The sequence below is a fragment of the Thermobia domestica genome, chromosome 1 (genome assembly GCF_964235325.1).
Source record: "Thermobia domestica chromosome 1, izTheDome1.hap1.1, whole genome shotgun sequence".
NCBI lineage: Eukaryota > Metazoa > Arthropoda > Insecta > Zygentoma > Lepismatidae > Thermobia > Thermobia domestica.
In genome coordinates this window covers 122804310-122827962 of record NC_137454.1, presented here as the reverse complement: position 1 = coordinate 122827962, position 23653 = coordinate 122804310, and the positions used below count along the sequence as shown (strand labels likewise).

Genomic DNA, 23653 nt, shown 5'->3' with positions numbered 1-23653 from the left:
TATTTGTTTTTAGTGTTGATGATTATATTTTGTTTTTTTATTTTTTCTGGTATGTATACGTAGTGGATACACAAGAAGAAAGTGTTGGTAGATAGTAATAATCCTAAGGTGATCCCTGTAGGACATCCAGATCTTGTTAACGAACCTTTGGAAAAGAACTATACATACTACTCACCTTAGTATCACATATAACTACCCCGAGCGGACACACAAACAGCTGTTCAGCAGGTTCCCGGTCGTAGAAATATTGAAATGTCTATGTGGGTATGGTATTTCACGCTCACTGTTGATGGTGACGTAGCTGGGCGATCGTCATTGTTCGAGCCAGGCTGTGTGTCATTTTTAAACATGGGATTCTCCAACCCCCCAAAACTGTTACTACAGGAATATCCTCAACCACAACTTTGCTTTAATAGATTTAACAGTAGATTCAATTTCTAATTCTTTGTGTCGGAAAGAATTTCTCGAGTATGGTGTGCTGGAAAAGGTAATTTTGGACAGCTGCCCGGACACCGCAGTAAGATAACGGTCGATCTTTCAGAAAACTTGGGAATCACATTGAACTTCATAGCTGTGAATCAACACGAATCGATCGGGGTATATGAGAAGACAGCAGACACGTTATAACAGGTATTAAGGCACTACCTGTCGGCGAGAGGGCATACATGGGATTTATTTTTATCAGCCTCACGTTTTCTTTAAATAATGACACAAATGTTGTGACGAAGTTTAGTAACTTTTATTTGTTACATGCTGTTCCAGCCAAGATCACTGTTGGAGAATGAATTTTAAATTGTAGTTCTAAACATCAAAATGCAGATCGCATTGAAGTCCTACAAACAATGATAGAAGAAGCATGTCAAAGAATAATCAAAAGCAACAGGAGTTTCGGGTCGGGATATCGTCTTAGTTTACGATCATCAGAAAAGGAGAGGAACATGTGAAGTGTCCAGTCATAAATTTAGCAAGAAGGCGACAATTGTAGCTTTAACCAACAGTGCCAATAAAGTTATCATAGAGTACCGAAATAAGAAGAATAATACCAAACGTAAAAAAGTAGACATCAGATCCTTAACGAAAATTTCACAAGTCACAGAAGATGATGTTTCAACATAAATATTCATTAGCCTTAAAAGTAAACAACCTGCTCAACATATAGGAAGGAAGAAATCTAACAAGAAATGCGTCATAGTCTGGAAACATCATTTGGACCATAGGATGCATGTGTTCATTTTCACTGGCAGTAATGAGTTTTGTGAGTGCAATCACAGAATCAATAGGATACCAGTAAATTGCGACCTACAGCGTCACTGAGCAAGTACCGTGTTTCACTATAGGAAAGATACAATTCGGAGGATTAGCTTGTTTTGAAGTCTGCCATACATAAACGCGGCTTGTTGTGGGAAATAAGGTGGAAGAGGACTTATCTGACCATATTACAATTTGTAGTGGTTGGTAGTTTATTTTGCGTGCTCTTGACAAAATTTCCTGTGTGCTAAAGCGTTGTTTGCTGTAATCAGCGATTTGGAAATTGCAACCCGATCGCGGATGTTCAGGTTATGCATCTCGCGTCCAAATGTGATTGTCGCAATAGGCTGTTTCAGGTTCTAAATGAGTTCCGCAGTCACTTTTGGGGTCGTCCACATATTACATAAGGCGGCAAAGGGGGGAGGGATTCGGTCTTGCGTTATGAAGTGTGACAAGTAGGATGAAGGAGGTTCTATAAACAATCTTTTAAACAAATAATTCAATTCAGTTCTTTTCTTTTTTATATATATATATATAAATAAATATATATAATTTGCTTCATTTTGAGTGGAAAGTGTGGTTTATTGATGAGGAGAGTGTTTTGATTTAACATTGAACATGTTCCGGTGATTCTGAGGACATTTCATGATTTGCAGGCACTGATAGGCACTGGGAGTGAGTCTGCTGTTTGGTGTCATCTTCCTTTTGTCGTTCATTGCATTTTTGTGTAATTGAAGCAGTCTTCTTTGTGCAGTGCTTTGCCCTGTGTACCCACAGAACAGAGTGGATTTTTTTTTCATTTTGTGCTGTTTTTGTGTTTTGTTTCATAGTGCAAAATGAATGTCAGTTATTATTCGTTAAATTGCATGTCAGTTAAAAAATATCGAATTCTTCAACAATAACAATATTTTTCAAGTCTTAGTTTAAATAATCCAACAATGAAGAAACAATGAAGAATAATTCAAATGTCTCCAACAAACAAATGGAGAAAAATATTTCAACGAAAATCCTTCTACAATCTCAGAAAGGCCTGGATCTCAATGATTACGAATATTTTGATTGCTCTCACTGTAACAAAACCTTTCCTACAAGAAAGGGTTTAAATATACACAAATCGAGGAAGCATTCTACAGAGGATCTAAATAATTCGAACGATTTCTCTGAAGAATTAACACTGTTAAAATGTAATACATGGATAATAAAGAGAATACCTAGAGGAGCCAGAAGCGCTGTAGCAAACAAACTTGCCTCAACCATCGTTGATTGTGTAGACCAAAACGATCTCAGCACTTGGAAGAAACTCTTCATTTTCGCTTTCTACCACCTTAAAATTCCAAAAAAGCGTGCTGCAACTTCAATCACTAACATTATCAAAAATAACCTTAATGATTCACATGCGCCCGAAACACCTCCTGTTACAGCCAAAAGGCCGAAACCAAAGTTTGATTTGACTAAAAGGATAATGTCTAAAATATCAGACTTTGATACAAGAGGCGCCTTAAGATTATTAACTTCTGATGATACGTTGGCACCTTCCAATGAAGAAACATTTCACTGCCTGGTGAACAAGCACCCGGCTCCATCTAGAGCCCTTGAAATGCCAGACCCCCCATCTAATCAAGATTCATCTGTATACGTAAATGAAGAAATGGTTCAGAAAGCCATAAATAATTTTGCGTCCGGCTCAGCGTCTGGGATAGATGGGATTTCCCCTCAACATCTTAAAGACTTAATCTCGAGATCTGCAGGTGAAGCAGGATCTTTTCTTTTGAGTTAGATCACGAAATTGATGAATCTCATCCTTAATGGAAGAGTAAATCAAGAGGTGTGTCCATACTTGTTTGGAGCTAACCTCTGCGCCCTAAAGAAGAAGGACGGGGGAATCAGACCTATTGCCATCGGCAGTATTTTCAGACGTTTGGCATCAAAGTTAGTAGTGTCCTCAGTCTACAATCAATGTTCTCAGTATCTACAGCCTCATCAACTGGGATTTGCCACACCAAAAGGCAGTGAAGCTATCATTCACGCCACTCGAACATTTATACATGCAAATAAAAATTCGAACAAGGTCATTCTAAAAATCGATTACAAAAATGCTTTCAACTCAGTTGAACGAGACATCATTTTAAAGGAAGTTAAACAAATCATTCCTCAATATTATTCATATTTTTGGCAAAGCTATGCAAATCCATCCACGCTATTTTACAAAGAAAGGAAAATATCCTCATGTGTAGGAGTTCAGCAAGGCGATCCAGCAGGCCCGATGTTATTTAGTCTAGCAATACATCCAATTGCCCTTTCTCTTTCTTCAGAGCTAAATGTCTTCTACCTTGATGACGGAACTCTTGGAGGATCACCACAAACCGTGTTGGAAGATATAAAGAAGTTGATTACAAATTCAGAGAAAATAGGTCTACAAATAAACCCACAAAAATGTGAACTTTTCTTCAATTCTGAAAAAAGCGACCCTAAAATTGTATCTGAATTTTCAAACATATTACCCGGAATACGAATAGTGAAAAATAATGAGATCTCATTGCTGGGTTCACCACTACACGAAGAAGGAATCGAATACCATTTCGAGAAACACCTGAATGACCTCAAAAGAATATCATTCCGATTAGAAAGTTTACCAGCCCACATTGCTTTCTTTTTGCTCAAAAATTGCTTCGGCATTCCTAAACAAACCTACTTTCTCCGAACAGTTCCAACATGGGTCAATCCCTCCAGACTTTTACAAATGGATCACATACTGAAGAAAGCGTTACAATCAACAATAAACTTCAATATCAACGAAACGCAATGGACTCAAGCAAGCCTTCCCATCAGAGTTGGTGGTTTAGGCATAAGAAAGGCTTCAGACCTATGCCTTCCTGCCTTCATTTCCTCTTGCCACGGAGCGTTGCCACTCGTTTCCAAAATTTTAAATTATCCAGTTGACGAAGTGGGAATAAGCCATTTGGCAGAGGCTTTGGAAATTTGGAAAGGCATTTACGATGGAAAAACCCCGGTTTTAAAAGAGTCACAGAAACAATGGGATCAAATTATTCTAAACGAGGTAATCGAACACGAAATAGTCGCTGAAAACGACATTGAAAGTGCACGCATCAAAGCTTTAAGAGAGAAGGAATCAGGAGCATGGCTACAGTCAACACCATCTATAAACATAGGGACATTCTTGAATGACAACTTTTTCAAAATCTGCATAGGATTGCGCTTAGGCCTGAATATTTGTCATGAATTTATTTGCACCTGCAACAACAAGATGGACAAGAAAGGTCTTCATGCTTTGAGCTGCAACAAAAGTGGAGGAAGATTTGCACGTCATAGCGAATTAAACAACATACTCAAAAGAACTCTTGCAAGCATCGACTTTCCGAGTATATTAGAACCTCCAGGAATGTTCAGGAACGATGGTAAACGGCCAGACGGAATAACATTAATTCCGTGGAAAAAGGGTCTAAGATTAGTCTGGGATGTCACATGTGCGGATACGTTTGCTAAATCTTATCTACAATCCACAAGTATAAAAGCAGGGAGCGCAGCGGAAGCGGCTTGTTCACGCAAACACTCAAAGTACTCTAAACTTAAAGAAGACCATCATTTTATAGCCTTTGCTACCGAAACAACAGGTGTCTTCAGCAAAGAAGCAATGGATTTTTTGAAAGAACTAGGAGCAAGTCTGACAGCAAAAACAGGAGACCCTAGAAGCTATCAATTTTTACTGCAACGCGTAAGCATAGCCATACAAAAAGGCAATGCTGTCAGTATTTTGAGTTCCTTCCCTTCTTCCCATAAGCTTGAAGAAATCTTTTACCTTAGATAGAACACTTTAAACTGGCATAAGGAGAACTTGAAGACAACCTGAAGAAAGTAGAATCTTTTCATTTTTATTTATAGGCTATAGATTTCATTAACAAATATTTAATAAGATGGAAGCAGAAGATTTGAATATAAATAAGTTTTGAACTTATGTTCAATAATAATTTTTATTTTTGGAAGTGAAATTTCATTGCAATAATTATTGTCAGTCTATTTTCAACTATTTGTTTAATTCCTATAATTCTTTTGTGACTTTATTTTGTTAATTAATGTTCAAACAATGCTGTTTAAATATTAAATAAATATTTATATTTTTTTAGGAAATTGTGAACATAAAATGAATCATGCAGAAGGGATTCGAAGAAGTTACTGAACACCAGCATGATTGTTGACGAACCTTACGTGTATTACAATACAGTAAAACTCTGTTTCATGGCTATCGTTTCATTGCATTTACGGCACACGAAACTTTTCTGCAATTGTTAGCGATCGTAACCACTAAAATCCCCTTGCGTTCCCACTCGTCAATATTGTTAAGAATATGATTCAAAACTTTTGATTTCAAACATTACCCACTCTGTTCGTCTAAGGAGTTTCGAATGTAAAACAAAAGAAACTCTTTATCGTGAAATAATATTTTACGCGACTTAGTGGGATATTCGTCTCGTATTGAATTTTTTGTTCTTTGGATTTGAGTTTTTCTGTAGAAATCGAGTTTTCTCGCATTCTGATACTGATTTAGGATAAAAAGAGTTTGAAAAGAGCCAAACCGAAGTCAAAGTCCAAAGATGATGCTTGAAAGCGTGCTCACAAACTAGATGCTCCTCTCCTACACGTGTGCAGCTACGTTGAATCTGTGGTCAACGGGAAGAGAACTTCTTTGCATCGTCGCACTGGCGAACTTCAGATATGGGAAGCATCTTGAATCCCGGAAGAAAAGGTTGATGTCAGTTCTTTAGAAACTCTTTCACCTGCTTCTTCCGGCAGTACTCTCTTCTTGCCAGTCATCAGTGACGTAAAGAAATGGGTACGATCTCCTTGAGAAAACGACAGAATGCAATTTCGAAGAATTAACTGTTTAATTAACCAACCTTATGGGGTTAAAATATAATTACGGTACTACAATTTTCTAATACTTTTATTTATTGGCGAAAAATATACTAAAAATCTATTCAGAATACAAGGATTTTGTAATAAAAAGCTGCCACTAAAATTAGTTTTTTGTTGCAATTACTTCTAAAATAAGCAAATTGGTGAAAAAATCAAAATGCGTTACAGGACAAAAGGGGAAGGGGTTCGGCCTTGCGTTATGAAGTATAACAATCGGGGAGGGAGAAAAATAACGTTATGTAATGTGAACGGCCCTTTTGCTGCATTTACCCTATGACCCTTAATGACAGTCGTAGAGCGTTCACCTCTGGTGCTTGGGGTCCCGGGTTCGATCCCAGCCCCCACCAAGTGAACTTTGTGGTGGACAAACACCGTGTGCGTGGGTTTTCTCGGGGTTCTCCCGTTTCCTCCCTCTTTCTTCATTCCACCATTTCATTCATTACTCATCAACACCGTCTCCTTAAGCCTAACCGGCATAACCGTGGGACGTAAAACTCAAGGATTTAAATCTTTAATGACAGTCCTCATCAGTTGTTGGCGATCTCCGTTACTGAGGAGTCTCTTCTATCCACTGTTACTCTTTGCCAATGTTGCTTTGTCGTGAGATCTGTAGAGTAGAGGTCTGCACGGGCTCGGGCCTACAAAGCATAGATCACTTCGGGCTCGCCCGGGCCCAGGCCGTAAATTTTTAAATATACAACCAATTTCTCGGTTGTTGTTGGGCTTGTACAACTTTGTAAAAATACTGTACAGTGATATTTATGGGATCATTCTTTCTGAAGAACCTTTAAAGCACATCTAAATTTTTAACTTAAGACGCCTACACTAAAATTCTGATTATCATTGTGCAATTGAGAGTAAAGATAATGTGTAGTGGAAAGAAAAACTGAAAGTAACAAATGTAAACTAATTATTTGGTGAGCAAAACTATATACAGATGGTGATCAGAAAAATGGAAACACCTGAACAAAATTGTAACTTACCATATTAATATGGTGTCGGGCCACCTTTCTCCTTCAGAACAGCCTTGATGCGACGTGGGATGGAGGCATAGAGGTCGTGAATGGTAGCAAGTGGAATTTTACACCATTCCTCGTGCAGGGCATCGGCCAGTTCTGTGAGAGAGGATGGAGGTGGAAATCGTCGCCGGAGTCGTGTTTCCAAGACGGACCACAGGTGTAAAATTATGTTGAGATCTGGGTATTGGGCGGGCCAGAGGAGGCGTTGAACTTCATCCCGATGTTCCTCAAACCACGCTGCAACAACGCCAGCTGTGTGAATAGGTGCATTATCATCCTGGAAGATGGCGTCATTGACCGGGAACAACATCCGGACCATAGGATGCAAGTGGTCTCCTAAAATTGCGACATAATCGTTGGCAGTGATTCGTCCGCTAAGTGTGCCCACAGGACCCAATGAAAACCATGATATGGCGGCCCACAGCATCACCGAGCCGCCGCCATGTTTCACAGTTGGGCGGAGACACTGCAGATCATAAGCTTCTTTGGGCGTTCTCCACACATAAACACGGCCCGTGGTTGGGAATAGGGTGAAGGATGACTCATCCGACCATATCACACGTTTCCAGTCCTCAACGGTCCAAGTTGCATGGTCGCGGCACCGTTTGCGGCGTGCGAAAGCGTTATGGTCCCTGATGAGCGGTTTGGCCCGTGCAACACGACCCCGTAAGTTCATGTCATGTAATTCGCGGCGGACTGTGATTGTCGAAACAGGGTGGGGGAGGTGCTGATTGAGTTCCTACGTCACTTGCTCCGCAGTGGCACGACGGTTCTGCGTGACAATGCGCTTTAATACCCGGCGTGACCTGTCACTCATAATTTTCTTCTGCCCACTGTTCCGCTTCCCCGATGTGGTTTTCCCGTGTGTTGTGTAGGTCGTCATCACCTTCGACACTGTCCTACGCGACACACCTAACACAGTAGCCACTGCCGTCATATCACTCCACATAACCGCGCACCAACAATTTGCCCTCTTTGAAAATCTGAGGTGTCTCCCATTTTACACTACCTCCGTCTGCTGCAGCCACTGGACACTGCTGTTCCACTGCGCCTGACGTAGTATGGAGACCGACCTAACACATCACCACCAGCGGTCCGGCGCTGCGGGCGCCACGACACCACTACCAACCCATACATCTGACGTGTTGCCAACTACAGGTGTTTCCATTTTTCTGATCACCATCTGTATTTTCATTAAAATTCAACACGTGTTACACTTTCGCCAACTAACTCTTTGGCTTCATCAGACACTATGTGATACAGGATAACTGTACAATCGTACGTACATACAACAGCTAAGATATCTTTCTTCTGATTGGCTACTGGCAGCAGCAAATCCCTTTCAGTTCAGTTTCAGTTACCTCCCTTACGGGAGATCTATAAAGGAAGTCCCGGCCTTAGAGCCCTGTGGACTACGTCACTATATTTAATTAGCAAATCCCTTTCAATTATACTTATTTGAAAATTTCTATATAGATACATTCTATTGTTGCTAATTACACAAAATGACGATCTTAACTAATTTAAACTAACAATTAATTAACTTAAACAATTAAGTAAATAATTACACACACACACACACGCATGCATGCATATATATATATATATATATATATATATATATATATAATTAATAAATAAACATATAAATACTATTACACCTAAATATGCACACATATACACATAAAAGTAACAGAAATAAACATGTTTAGCTTATATGTGAATGAAAGTTTGAGCAGCCGGAGTACGGATTCCATTTTTTTCTTCACAGCAATCTATAATGATTGCTTTGAGGACTATCTGAGTGAGTTGAGTACACTGCACTACCATTTCCATAAGAATTTGTACACATTGACACCTTTTTTTAATAGATCCGTATTTGGAGTATTCATTTCAAGTTAGGTATTTCATGAAAATTTATATAAATGAAAGAGAAATATTTAGTTTAACTTCCCACGATTATGCACTGAGGCGGAGGGAGATGGAATTTATAGAAATGACCGTTTTCTTTAGATTATTTATACAGTTACGAATTATCTAAAGAAAATTGTCATTTATATAGTTATGAATTACCTAAAGAAAACGGTCATTTATATAAATTCCGTCTCCCTTCGCCTCGGTGCATAATCGTTGGAAATTCAACTAAATATTTAGTAAGTAAGTAAATAGTAAGTTTAAATGATAATCTTTATTTCGTTATTCTCTCTGAATCATGTAAGCTTTTAAACTGCAAAATTAAACCTCTAATTGTTGAAAATAAAAATACAATTTTACGTGAATTATTAAGTTTCTCTAATTCGGGCTTATTTGATTATATCACACCAGCTCGGGCCTAAACGATAAAAGCATATTTCGGTCTCGGGTCGGCCCTCACAATATTAATGCACGGGCTTAAAATTCCGACCCGTGTAGACCTCTACTGTAGGTGTCATCTCCTTGGACATGGTTCTTTTTTGATGCTTTTAATATGCTGGCACTTTTGATACACCTGCGCCAACTAACAGTGCACAAACATTTTTTTATCTTTAAAATTCAGGTAGGACTCATTTAGCATCACACATCGACTGCCCGCTTCAACTTGCCTCCATTCTACTCCTCTTGACATACTGCACATAATCGAATAACTAACAATATCCAGGCGCTACACATAATCGCCTAACACCATTAACAATATCCATATGTTGCACATAATCATCTAATACCACTAACAACATCCGGGCGCTGCATATGCCACTACCTTGTATTCTTAACGTGTAGCAAACTACCAGGTGTTTTCGTTATTTTGATTATCATTTGTAGGCTATAAATTTAAGCATACAAAGGCATTTATCACAGTTATTTTGGAATTATTTTATTTAATATTTCATCTTCACATAAATGGCGATTTCTTCCCAACGTAGCGTCCTTACGTTTCTGGCACCAACTGATTTCTTAAAGTAAATGCTACTCATAATTGAAAAAAGTTCAGAAAGTAATTTACAAATGAACATGGTGATTTGATAGTAGAGTGCTTATTCTTATATACCTAGATATTTTGTTTCATATATGTTGTCCTACTTAGTGTACTAGTATAAATAAGTGCTAATGCTCTTAACATTTGTTGCTTTGTTGTGGTGTTCTACATATTTTATTTTCCATTGTAGCATGGTTTGATGACTCAGTTGCTGAGGCTGGCTCACAACTGTTTGACTTTTGACTTCATCGGAACATCTACGGATGAATCGTCGGATGACTTGTGTACCGTTCAGATTCCAACTAGTTGGAGACCGGCATTCCTTGACTTTCTAACGTTACAACTGTTTTTTGATCTCTATCATTCCTTACCAAATACGTTGTCTCCTTTGGTAAGTGCAAAGATTTCACCGATGTTTATGTGTTGTTTTATGTTAGAATTATGTTGCTTATTGTGGAGAAAGAAAGATAGGACAAAGCTTAGCGTGAATCTCTAAATGACCATTTTGCAGTTGTTATAATATATATATATATATATATATATATATATATAAATTACTGACTATTTTTGTACGTATTTTTAAGGTGACCAAAGTTCCGTAAATTTCGTTAGCAGTTATATCTATTCATCTTTGGATTAATGTTTGAGTTGGTAAGATATCCATTGATTCACTATCATTCAAACATTGCCAACACTTCGAGTTGCTCTGATTTGGTTAGTTAACGTGCTCAGTATCTAAAATCAAATAAAAAATACTAATATTCCCTCATCCTAAGTATGTGCTGAGGTATCTTCATTTCAGTCTTGTGGTATTCTTTTTACTGTTCTGCTGTCTGATGTTAGATGGCTTATTCGAATTCTTCGGAAAAATATTTCAAAGAAAAGATGGTACTTCATTTGAATATAATCTGGTCAGTTGCCGCGTATAATGATAACTATTAGTGGCGAAAGTTGGTAGAACACAACTTCTCAGACAGGTGCAATTTGCTTTTTAATAAGTAATTTTTAGTGATGTACGTAAGTTAGAAGTATTCAGATATCTATAAATAATTATTTATAGATTATTTGTAGATATCTATAAATAATTCTTTATAATTTTTAGATGATTAAATATAGATCTTCAGAGCAGGAGAGTGACTAGCATGCTTTCTGTTGTGTGTGCATTGTGTTGGGTTCGATTCCGAAGATACGCCTGTAGTTTGGATTTAACCTTTAGCCTCGTTTCATTTAGAATACAAATGCTGAACTTTAGTTCATTGAAAGTAATCGTAATTATTGTAGTGCTATTCATGATAATGTCATGTATGTATTTCTCTTAACTTTCCAGGCATTGTCGTGTTTAGTTCAAATCGCATCCGTACGTCGGTCCTTATTTAGCAATGCTGAACGAGCGAAATTCCTCACACAGCTGGTCAGTGGTGTTAAACACATTCTTCAGAATCCTCAGGTTAGTGAGTTGAGTTGGTCTCTTTTTGATGTAAAAGAAAGAAAGAACAATATTATCTAACACAAAGCGGGGAAAAAACATCAAGTATAAAGATGGAGCTAGAATATTTCAATTTACGGTGTTTTATTAGACATAAGAAATAGACTACTTTTCAATTAAGAGTTTTGTTTTAAGACTTCTCGTTACGCTCAGCCGCGCTTTTTTGAATTGTAGAGAATAGCGTAAAGGTAGTGAAGAACATCAACATTTTAAAATGTGAACCATATAGTATTTGTAAGATGCTGTTAAGTAACCTAATAACCGTTTTCAAGACATTCCGTTATAGGGCAGAAATTCAAGTATGTGACAATTATGACATCGTTACCTGCAGAGGCACACCCAAATTTTGGCGTAGAAGTGAAGGTCTGGAAATCAGTATTTATTTAATAGCATTTTGTAGATATTATCTGGCTCACTTGCTATTTATTTCATAGGGACACGGTCGCTCAGTAGTAGATTGCTTTACCTCTGGGCGTGGGATCCCTGGTTCGATCCCCGGCCAAGGAAGTATGTGGTGGACAGAATCGTATCCATGGGTTTTCTCGGGGTAGTCCCGTTTCCTCCCACGTTCTTATTCCACCGAATATTCAGTTATCATTCACTTGCCTTAATCATCTGTCTCTCTCACTCGTGGGACGTTAAACTGAAAGGTTTCATTTCTATTTACTTCATGTTACTCATTGTCAGTAAATTATTCACTAATACTTTCGATTCGATGGATATTTAAATATTTAAAGGATAAAATGCGGCATTTTTAAAGAATAAATTTAAAACTTGACACTTCTACAATGCTTCTAATTTGAAATTTATAGCATATAAGGTAAAGGAAACAACATTTGTATTGTAGGAAAGCAGATACTTAACGTTTTATTAAGTCATTTTTTTGGTGTATGTTCGAATTTGTCACTAAATTTCAATCGTTCTGGGCACTATGTAAATATATAGAAGCACACACACACATAGTGAGTCACACAATAGAATATAAAATTATTATAAGTCATTGTTCATAATATTTATTCTTGGTGTTTTATTTCTCTAAACATTCACCGATACAAAGTTCGCATTACATTTAGGACAATAGATTAGATTAAATTTTGAATTTAGCATCCCTTTTAGCAGCGAGGCTATATAAAACGTGGACGTTCACCTTAACGCGGGATCCGAACCATAAGAGCTCCCGCCGGGAATTTAACCTAGTTCTTTCACGCCAAAGGCGCGTATGCTAACTGCTTAGCCACGAGGGAGCTTCATTTAGGACAGTAGCTAGTAGCCTTTCCTTCACATTTCCCCGCCTTATACTTCTCTCGATCGGAACATATGTCGCAATTACTTTGTCTTACACATTTATGTTGTAACTGTATTGGTGATAAATGGTTGGTTAGTATCTCTTTGATAAGCCTTGCACCTTGTGAAGAACGGGATAGTTCATGAACGGAATTTACAAGTCCTACTTTTCCTTCTTTTGGTGGAAAAGATGTATGTCTTGACCAGGGACAGGTAAAAAAAGTAGAAAGAAAAGTTTATTCCACCACCTCCACTTTGTCTTTGAAATCTGTTATATAATATAGAAGTCCAGCCGATATTTGAGGTAATGTCAATGCGATGTCTTTTCTGTAAACACGCACTGCCCTCTATCTATGTTTCCAGATTCCTTACTATTTACATGCTCGAAATCCGATACGCCACAGAATTCACTCCCATCTTCAATCTCTAATTCATAAGCATCGTAATCAGAAATATGTGCGAGCTCAGGTATTTACTCTTCAGTCTGCTCTGATTTTTTTCAAGTTACACGCTGCGCTTTTACTTGTTGTCGGAATATCCATTTTACACATAAAGTAACTGAAGAAAGAAAGAAAGAAAATAAGATCTTTCACCCCAAAGGCAATGCTACTCTGAGATAAACTGTTAGTTCAGAATGATACATGTTGAGACAGGGAGGTAATATTACAGATTGACCCAATGAAACCTCCCGTATTGTAAAGATTGCTATTATTTATTTAAGAAGATAAAATATTATAAATTACTTTGTTCTGTTTTGAATTACTCTATTCTGGTGTGTGTTGAAATTACACAACAATTGACAACGCAATTATAGTCAATAATACCCAAGAAAACCTCTCATTGTTTGATCGGCTATTTCGCTGTGAGTGGAGGGACGAGAAAAGGGGGGTCGTCGCTTCCGCTTATCACGCGTAGCAGTCGAAATGATTTTTCAAAAGCAGAAGCCTTATGATTATAAAGCATATTGCAGTTGATGGGATTCCTAGGGAGAATGTAAGAATAATTTCACAAGACGGCTTACACTTTCACTCAAACTTTTTTCAGTACCATTTTATACTTTTGAATAAACAAGTTTCTATGCAATACTTTTTGTTTTATTAGCCTGTGAAATGTGGAAAATTTTACCGGGTCACCCTGTACAAGTTCCTGTTCATATGTTTTTGACTGCACGTGATAACACGCATTTCTAATATGTTTACGTTTTGAAACAACGAAGGTAATAGAGCCTACATAATACACACTTGCCTTCTTGTAAAATAAAAAAAAGATCCTAGAAGTGTGTGGGTAGCCTGCTGACTTCAAGATTATCATCACTCAGCATTCCTTTAACAATGAAAAGCAGAACATTACATTTATGTTGCTTGAATTTAACATGACGTTAGATGTAAACTTATATGTATGTAGTTCAGACGCAATGCTTAAAGTTCAAAAAGTTGAGATAAGCGTGGCGAAGAGTCTTAATGACATATGAATAGAGTGCATCCATTATAAAAAGTTATGGTATTGGTATTATAAGAAATAAAACATTTTCGATGTTTTCAAGAAGGCGAAGAGTTAAATGAAATTCTTTTGCAGGGTTTGAGTGATCCAAGCAACTATCATGAATTTTGCCGTTTATTGGCACGACTGAAATCGAATTATCAACTTGGTGAGCTAGTCATGGTAGAAAATTATCCAGAAGCCATTCAGTTAATAGCCAAATTTACAGTAGAGAGCTTAAGGGTAAGTTGCATCATTTTTAAATAGTAGTCTTTAATTAAATCACAAATGCTAAGAATTAAATATTAGAGCTAGAGTTTTCTGTAAGTTTCGTGTCCTTTCATCACGAATGAAGAATTAACAGGCTTTTGTCATTGAAATTTTAAAGTTTTTTTTTTTTTTTTTTTTCGTGTGGATTTCATTGAAATAATGATTCCTTGTTATTTGAGTACTCTTTATTTATTCCAAAAATTTCAATGTAATTTTGTATTAGTAATAGTAGTAAATAGTAGTAAATGTGGATATGCGGGTGTAAGTTTTTAAAGTGTATTTATTTATTTTAATCAGGGTCAGAGAATTGAAATAGCATATGAATTATATATGCAAGAATAATGATTAGTGTGTGTATGAGGTGTAAGTGTATATATATATAAAATATGTTTTCTTATATTACTTCAGCAGTTTACTAATAGCAAAGACAGCAAGCAGAAGCTGGATAATATCGAATAGTAACTATTCTTATACGTTTAAACTCATTCGATATATATTCTGATAATACCAATTCCTTTCGAACTTCGAGGGTTGACACTTGTAGGATTAATAGTTTCCATACGTTGATTATAATTTTGCATCGGATATTTTCTTGTTGAGAAGATTGATAAATTTATTGTGTGAATTTTGAATTGAAAAAGTAAATATAGCAGATAAATGAATAAATCAATAATAAAAGATAAAGTCAGAATTTGTATGTTGAAGTAGATTTACAATAAAGAGACATTGAATTCAACCAGTCCTATGTCGTTTTATTATTGTTATTATTAATTAATTAATTAACTAATTAATTTTTTACACTTTAGTTTATAGGAATGTAGCTTTACAAAATGAACAATACACATAGTCGTGCCATAAGTTCTTTTATTCAAACAGGCGAAACGAAACCAAGTTTTTTAGTATTCTAAATCCTTCATTGCCGCGTTTAGTTTAGTACCAAAGGAACGGAAAAAACACTAGTCTGTTCAAAATGGCCTCAGGTGCCTTCACACACTTCAATCGTTGAGGCCACTCGTCAATGGCTGCACGCAACACATCTTGGTGTGTGGAAGCGGCTACTTTTACTAAATTGACCTTAAGCAACTCAATATTGCGGTGAGACTTCTTACAGCCATTCTCCTCTAAGTAGTCCCAAAGGCGGTAGTCCAGCGGGTTAAGATCCGGGCTACCAGATGGCCAATCCTCAGCGGCTATGAAGTGGGGAACATTGTTGGCTAACCACTGCTGGTTCATCTTCGCCTTATGTGCTGGCACGAAGTCTTGGTGAAGTATTCATTCTGCGTCAGAAAACCGACTGTGATACAATGGTTTCATTGCCTTCTCCAAAACATCGTTTTGGTAATTTGCTGCCTTGGTCTTGATTCCCTGTTCGGAGGAGTGACTTGTAAGAAACGCCCCTCCAAACCATCACGGAAACTGGGTGGTGGCCTCTTTGGACCCTAAGAATTTGTTCGGCAGCTTCCCGAGAACTGTGAGCCTAAATTCTGTTGTCGGTTGAATTTTTCTTATGCGGTGAATATTTTTTCATGGGTGAACAGGATTCACCTGTATTTTCCATTCGCATACCGGTGGAGTAACCTCTTGGCCCTTGTGGCTCATATTTTCTTTAAAGCTGGTGTCATTAGTTGCCTTGTGGTTCTTCTGTAAACCCAAAGTTTAAGGCCCTGCTTGATGATGCGAGACATCGTTCTCTTCGGTATATCCATCTCCCATGTCATGATTTTGTATTTTCGAAGAGAATTTCGACGAATTCGTGCAGCTACGGCTTTTATAGCTGCTTGCGTCCTTGAAGTGTGCGGGCGGCCATTTCTTGCTCTGTCATCGATCGAGGTGGTGTTCAACCATTTGATGCACAGATACGCAAATTTTTGCGTAAATTCAAAGGTTTTAAAAGATTGAAAATCTCTACCCCTGACTTGTTGCACTTATGCAACGCGATCACAGCGATACGATTCTCTTTGATGTTGCCCCACTCCGTGTTAACTGGACGAGTAAACGACACAAACAGGGGACTGGTTTGCACTAAATGTTCGGCACGATGTTGTATAAACAAACTGGTCGCAAACGTCAGTCGAATTTTCCGTGTGGTGCTAGTGATCCTACGGCACTACTGGGTGTATTATATATGTATATATATACACATACACAGAGTATTAATGAACTATACCGACAAAATGTAAGAGGTGATTCCTCACATCAAAATAAGACAAAAAGTTCATATGGACGTATGGCGAGAAGTCCATAGTTTCAGAGCTAGGGTTGTCCAAAATCCCGAAAAAGCGAAATTTCAACAGGTCCTATTTCGAATTCCAGAAACTGTGGATGGTGGTCCTTATGAGCGTAAAGGAAGCCATGCATACACAATCCAAAAATACATATTTCGTAAATTTTCAATAGGTATACAGGGTATTTTCTACAGGGTGTAATTCTGTGATATGCTCTAGAGTTTTCAATATACCCTGATTTCAAGGAGGGTCCAAAGTTGGCAGAAGGTAAGCGCTGACAACAGTGGACATCCGATTCTTCGGAGGGAAGTCGAAAGTGTTAGGAACCGGCAGCTCCATGTTCTTTCGTGTTCGGAATTATGTGATGCGATGTATTTCGTCGCAGAATATTTCATGTTTTCTTCACTTATAAGCGTGAGAGAAAACATTGCTGCATGCGTTTTCCCGAATACGAGAAACTGTGTTGCTGACAATCCTTAACACTTCCGACTTTCCTCCGAAGAATCGGATGTCCATTGTTGTCAACGCTTACCTTCTGCCAACTTTGAACCCTCCATGAAATCAGGGTATATTGAAAACTCTGTTTAGAGCATATCTCAGAATTACACCCTGTAGAAAATACCCTGTATACCTATTGAAAATTTACGAAATATGTATTTTTGGATTGTGTATGCATGGCTTCCTTTACGCTGATAAGGACCACCATCCATAGTTTCTGGAATGCGAAATAGGGCCTGTTGAAATTTCGCTTTTACGGGAATTTGAACAGCCCTAGCTATGGACTTTCCGCCATAGGTCCATATAAACTTTTTGTCTTATTTTTGATGTGAGGAATCACCTCTTACAATTTGTAGGTATAGTTAATTAACACATACATATATATGCAGTTTACAAGAAGAAACTGTTTAGTAATTTTTATGAATGGAGCATTTTTATTTGTTGCTTCTATAATTTCTGTAGTTCGAATATATGTTGGTATGTGTTTAGAAAAAATACTCAGGAAGTTACGAAATTTAACGTAGCATGAATATTTGTTAATGAAATTTTAACTTAGCATGAATATTTGTGTGAAAGTTTAACGACGTACTGACTTTCGAAGTTTTTTTTAATACTTAATACTCTGTTTACATGGTTTTACTTCAGAAATGTTTCGATGACCTCTATATGGTACCTAGCTGGGCTCTTCACTGTTTTCTATATACTATTTCTAGTAAAGCGTGGTATGCTTTGTCCACATTTACAAAGGATACATTATTATAATCAAATTTTAAAATAGTGTAAATGTATTTACTATAAAATAATCGAATCAGTATGCCAATTTTTTGTTAATTTAAAACACCTGATGATTTTTTACAAGACTGTTTTATAGTCAGAGATAAATGTAGAGAATTTGAGGATATGGAGTGCCGTTGCTTTTCATCATAAATAAATAAATAAAACTTACCTGAATATTGTTCCTTTATGTGTTCTTAGCGTATAGTTCAGAGCTTCCCGCGGTAAGCACGTGAAATGTAGGCTAGAGAAAACGTTATAGGAGTATTATTCAGGTTAGTTCTAATTATTAGTACAGTTTATTCCATAGGCTCAATAACTAATTATAAATAAATATAGTTGAATCAAAGAATCTGGGAGCAAACATAGAAAATAGCCAAAAGGTGAAAGTCTATCGATCGCAATGATGAAATTTTATGTGTGTGTGTGTGTGTGTGTGTGTGTGTGTGTGTGTGTGTGTGTGTGTGTGTGTGTGTGTGTGTGTGTGTGTGTGTGTGTGTGTGTGTGTGTGTGTGTGTGTGTGTGTGTGTGTGTGTGTGTGTGTGTGTGTGTGTGTGTGTGTGTGTGTGTGTGTGTGTGTGTGTGTGTGTGCGCGCGCGCGCGCTGTCTATGCGGCAGTAATGTGTTATCGTTTTCCTCTTTTCTCATTATTAAATATAAAAGAGGATATTTTGTATTCTTCTTCGGTATTTGTATTCGTACCATCGGGCATTGTGCTTACGTATATTCTTTTTTTACTTTCGGTTTTACATCAAGCTTATTAATAGCTTGTTTCTTTGTTTCTAAGTAAGTCTGTAATGAGTGAAACGCTTTTTAATATCGGGAGTGCTTGTTTCTCGTGTACATTAGTTTGGAACAGTGAACATGAGGTTGAGAGTGTAAGAACTAAGTAAATAAAGTCCAATTTATTAATTGTTTTTAAAAGTATAGTAAAGGACATTTAATGCCATCTCGTGCGTACAATAAATACATTTTTATGAAAAAGATTGCTTATTTTTTTTAAAGAAAATAATATTGCAACTTTGCAGCGAAAGCTTATGCCTCTATCTTCTAGTAGAAGTATAGATCGAATGGCCACAATATTCATTAATACTTTGGTTTCTGTTTATGCATGAGTGTTAGTAAATATATATGACTACATATATTTAAAAAATATTTTGGAGACCTAAATAAATTAATCCTAACAAAGAAAATAATTATTAAAAATCTGTTTTAAGACACTCAATTGAGAACTCCTCGTTTAATTTTGTTCTTTTTATTATTAATAGCTTGTATTCCCAAAGAAAACTATTATAAAAGCTTTGTTTTGAAGCATGAATAATAATACGAAACATTTATTTAGTCCTTCCTGACACTATGTACATTTATTCTGTGTTTCAGATGTGGCAGTTTGCCCCTAACAGTGTGCACTACTTGTTGAGTCTGTGGCAAAGAATGGTTGCTTCGGTTCCTTATGTTAAGGCTACTGAGCCTCATTTACTTGAAACATATACTCCGGAAGTCACTAATGCTTATATAACGTCAAGGCTTGAATCTGTAGCTGTTGTAGTCAGGTATGAAATTGCTGCTTATTGTTTATTGCGTCGTGCTTCTTATACTTAAAAGGGATTTTGATACAAACACGTGTTAGTGTTTTTTCGTTTTTAACAAATAATTGACTAATGTTAAGAAAGACATGAATCAGTATCTTATTCCTTCAAAATTTGTGTAGAAAATGGTTATTACATGTAATCAAAAATTGCTGCTAACAGTTATTTAGCAACTTACTGAATATTTACAGATCTGAAAGAACAAATGTAACTCGAATAAATCAGCGATAAACCCTTTTCACAATTAGAATAGAAGCGTTGAATTATATCCTTTTCCTGTTTATTTCGTTTCCTGTGTCATTCCACAAGAACTCAGGGAGTTGTATTCCGAACAACCATTTGACTGCTAATTTTAGTTAGTCTTTCCTAGAATAAAGACCTGTGTAAAAGTTTTACTTTTATTAAATTCTTGATTTCACCTAGGTGATTGAATAATGCTTAAACAGCCAAATTCTTACGTGTAGAATCCCTGATAACGCTCCTTGTAGTTTATGAGTCTTACTGTAGTGGGACCAAGGATTCCATCTGGACGAAGATCTTGATAAACAATTGGATCACATTATATACGAGAATAAACATCAGATCATTAATTCTAATCATAATTGGATACCAAAAATCTGAAGAAATTTGTTGCGTTTTTACTAACCGGCAGTGATAAGTTCAGTTACTACATTTGGTAACGTTATGAAGAATTTGTAATAATGAGTGATTGCTAGAGACGAAACTTTTTCGCAACAATTTTGATATTTTGTAGCATTAATTATTACAATTTTCACATGTATGTCCATTTATTTTATTAAATGTAGCACAAGTTATATATATAAAGTGGCACTTATATACAGTATATTTTTGGTAGTAAGGTGTATCTAAAGTGAGAATATATCTTGAGGTGCATATTCTGGCTAATGTCTAACTGAAATGTAGAAAGTAATGCAAAATTTCAAACACTTCTTCTAACCTCATCCTTACTTAAAGGATAACAAGCAGCAAGACATTACCAATTCTTCTTTTAAGTTCGTTCTCCTGTCGGTAACAATTATATTATACTGAGAAAAGAATCTCTCGGCATCAACACTCAAGACTGGCAACCATACTGAACGTAACGAGCTGACAGCAAATGACCTGTGGTTAACTTTTAAACTGTTTAACAGTGATACAATGTCAGCTTCCTTATCCTTACTGTTGAGAACTTCAATAACCTACTTTTAAATTCACCGTAAGCAACCAATAGATCATGCACATTTTCACCACAAAACAGTCAACGATTTGAACAACAGTTCAGTTCTGTTGATGTCTACATCTTTATGAAATGAAACAGTTTTGGATGAAATAACTCTCAGAGCTTTTCGTAAACTCTCCACACAGAATTGTCGTCACTTATTTGTTTGTAATTTTTCAGCTTTATCAATACTTTTGACATGCAGGTTTTCAACTTTGCTTCGACTTCAGCCTGGTGAGAAGCACTACCCTTTTTAATTAACTCTGCACACGTTTATATTATTGCGAATTTTTGCGAAATTCGGCATCGCTTGTGATAAATGCGAATAGAAACGAAAAATTGAAATTCTTGCTAATTATTACTAATAGTAGCAGACCGAAATTTTCCTGCTTGAGCTAACTCTTTAATTTATTTCCCGACAGTAAGGTGAGCATAAGGGTCCCGGCTGACCTTAGTGACGAACAAATAGACGTTGAAAGTGACACTACGTCTTGCAAGCTTACGGATTTTATGGAGAACTTAATTTAGCGTCGTGTACGTTTTCAGTAAAATGCAACGATCTTTAAGTTAAATAATATAAATACAGTTTTTAATTATTATTAGTAATAATTAGCAAGAATTTCAATTTTTCGTTTCTATTCGCATTTATCACAAGCGATGCCGAATTTCGCAAAAATTCGCAATAATATAAACGTGATTTTTGGCTCTGAAGCGAAAAGTTTGAGGTTTCCTGAAACATATATGCATTTCTTTTAACGTTTCACACATATCGCATTAGCGAAAAAGTTTCGTCTCTACTGATTGCCTAAGATGTCGTAATAGTTCTGTTCTCACAAAATTTCCTGATTAATATATATATATATATATATATATATATATATATATATATATATATAATGTAGATAGATAGATAGATATGTTCCTTTCTTCAAGTGCTGCTGAAGTTAGAGGCAGATAGATTTTAGTTTTCAGTACTATATAAGAGGGTGTAAAATTAGCAGTCAATGGTTATTCTGAATACAACAATCTGCAGATGTTTCCAGTGGAATGAATAGGAATCAATATAGTAGGAAGAGAGGAAATAAGTTAACGCTTCTAAGGTACACTGTCCAAAATTATTGTCGCATGTCTATAAATATGTTGTTGTATGCTGAATATAGTACCCTACAAAATCATTATCAAATTGTATTCTTCCAAGAAGACAGTTATAGATGTGCGACAATCATTTTGGACATGAGTGTACATTATTATACTTCCAAACTATGCTAATCATAAGTATTGAGAGTTACGTCTATTGAACGGCTATGTTCATTCGTTCATATATCCGTCTGTCGACAGGTATCAAAGCTAAAACGGTAAGAGAGATCGAGATGTATGGTTTCTTTTTAATTGATTTAGCGTCTGAAGAATAAGTTCCATCTCCTCCTTTAACTCTGTTCACACTGGAAATGGTAGAAACGAACTGTTGATCGCTGCAAAGCAAAAACGGTAATAGATAGTAACAAGCTGTTTTTTGGATTCGATTCAGGATCTCAAGAAAAGGTGCAATTTCCACCCAGATTATTCTCCAAAAACCGAAAGTGGTAGAAATTTTCTATCTTTCTAGTTTCAATACTCTCCATAGAACAAAGACGATAACATAGAGTGAGGAGCGGTTTTTTGGACTCGATTCTGCATCCCAAATATAAGTTCCATCTCCCTTTAACCCTCTTATCTACGTTGATCGCTGTAGTAGAAAAACGGTAATAGAAAGTGGCAAGCGATTTTTTTTTTTTTTTTTTTTTTTGGAATCGACTAAGCGTTTCAAGGAAAGATACATCTTCATCCGTATTACTCTTCTAAAATCACAGTGTTGATTGCCTTAGAATAGAAAAGGAAATGCATAACGGCAAGCGGTTTTTAAAAATCGGTTCAGCGTTTTAAGAAAAGATACCATCTCCACTGGTAAAAAATCGTCATAACCGGAAGTGGTAGAAATATTCTAGTATTTCCGGTTTCAGTATTGATTTCAGATATATATATATATATAATATCGAGAAGCGGTTTTGTGGAGTTGATTCAGCGTCTCAAGAATACGTTCTCTCTCTTCCATTATTCCTCCATTCAAACCGGAAGTAGTAGGAATAATCTGTTTTCAGTTTAAATGTTTATAGCTATAGAACAAAAACGATAATAGATAGCGACAGACGAATTTTTGCAATCGAGTTAGCGTAGGAAAATATTGCATAGGTTCGGAAGTAGTAGAAATTTACTATTACTTCCGTTTTACATTTGATCTTACAGATCAAAAACGGTAAGAGGTATCGAGAAACGGTCTTTCGCAGTCAATCGAGCGTCCCAAGAAAAACTCTTATGCCAACAAGAAGTGGTGGAAATTGTACCAGTTTCAACACCCACCACAGTATACATAGAACTGTAATAGAGAGTAGTTTCCTAATATGGAGCTAATACCGTAATAATAGGTTCCGTCTCCAATTTTATTCATCCGTCGCAACCAGAAATGGTAGAAATCTTCTGTAACTATTAGTTTTAGTATTGTTTTCCATGGATGAAAAATAATACTATGGCGGCAGACGATTCGGTTTTAATATTGATTGCTGTATAGTAATAATTGTAAGAGCAAAAGACTATTTTTGATAAGGATTCAGTGTCAGATAAACAGGTTTCATTTCTAAAA

At 36.5% G+C, this 23653-nt stretch overlaps 1 protein-coding gene across 3 annotated transcripts in view; it reads left to right on the top strand.

Annotated features, from left to right (window-relative positions):
- Ranbp16 (Ran-binding protein 16) overlaps positions 1 to 23653 on the top strand; it is a 162310-nt gene that overhangs the window by 19746 nt on the left and 118911 nt on the right. For all 3 annotated transcript variants that reach the window (XM_081762955.1, XM_081762956.1, XM_081762957.1), the window contains exons 5-8: positions 10343 to 10543; positions 11480 to 11599; positions 14498 to 14644; positions 19549 to 19721. In XM_081762955.1, the coding sequence (XP_081619081.1) occupies positions 10343 to 10543; positions 11480 to 11599; positions 14498 to 14644; positions 19549 to 19721 (641 nt within the window). The remainder of the gene's footprint in view (positions 1 to 10342; positions 10544 to 11479; positions 11600 to 14497; positions 14645 to 19548; positions 19722 to 23653) is intronic.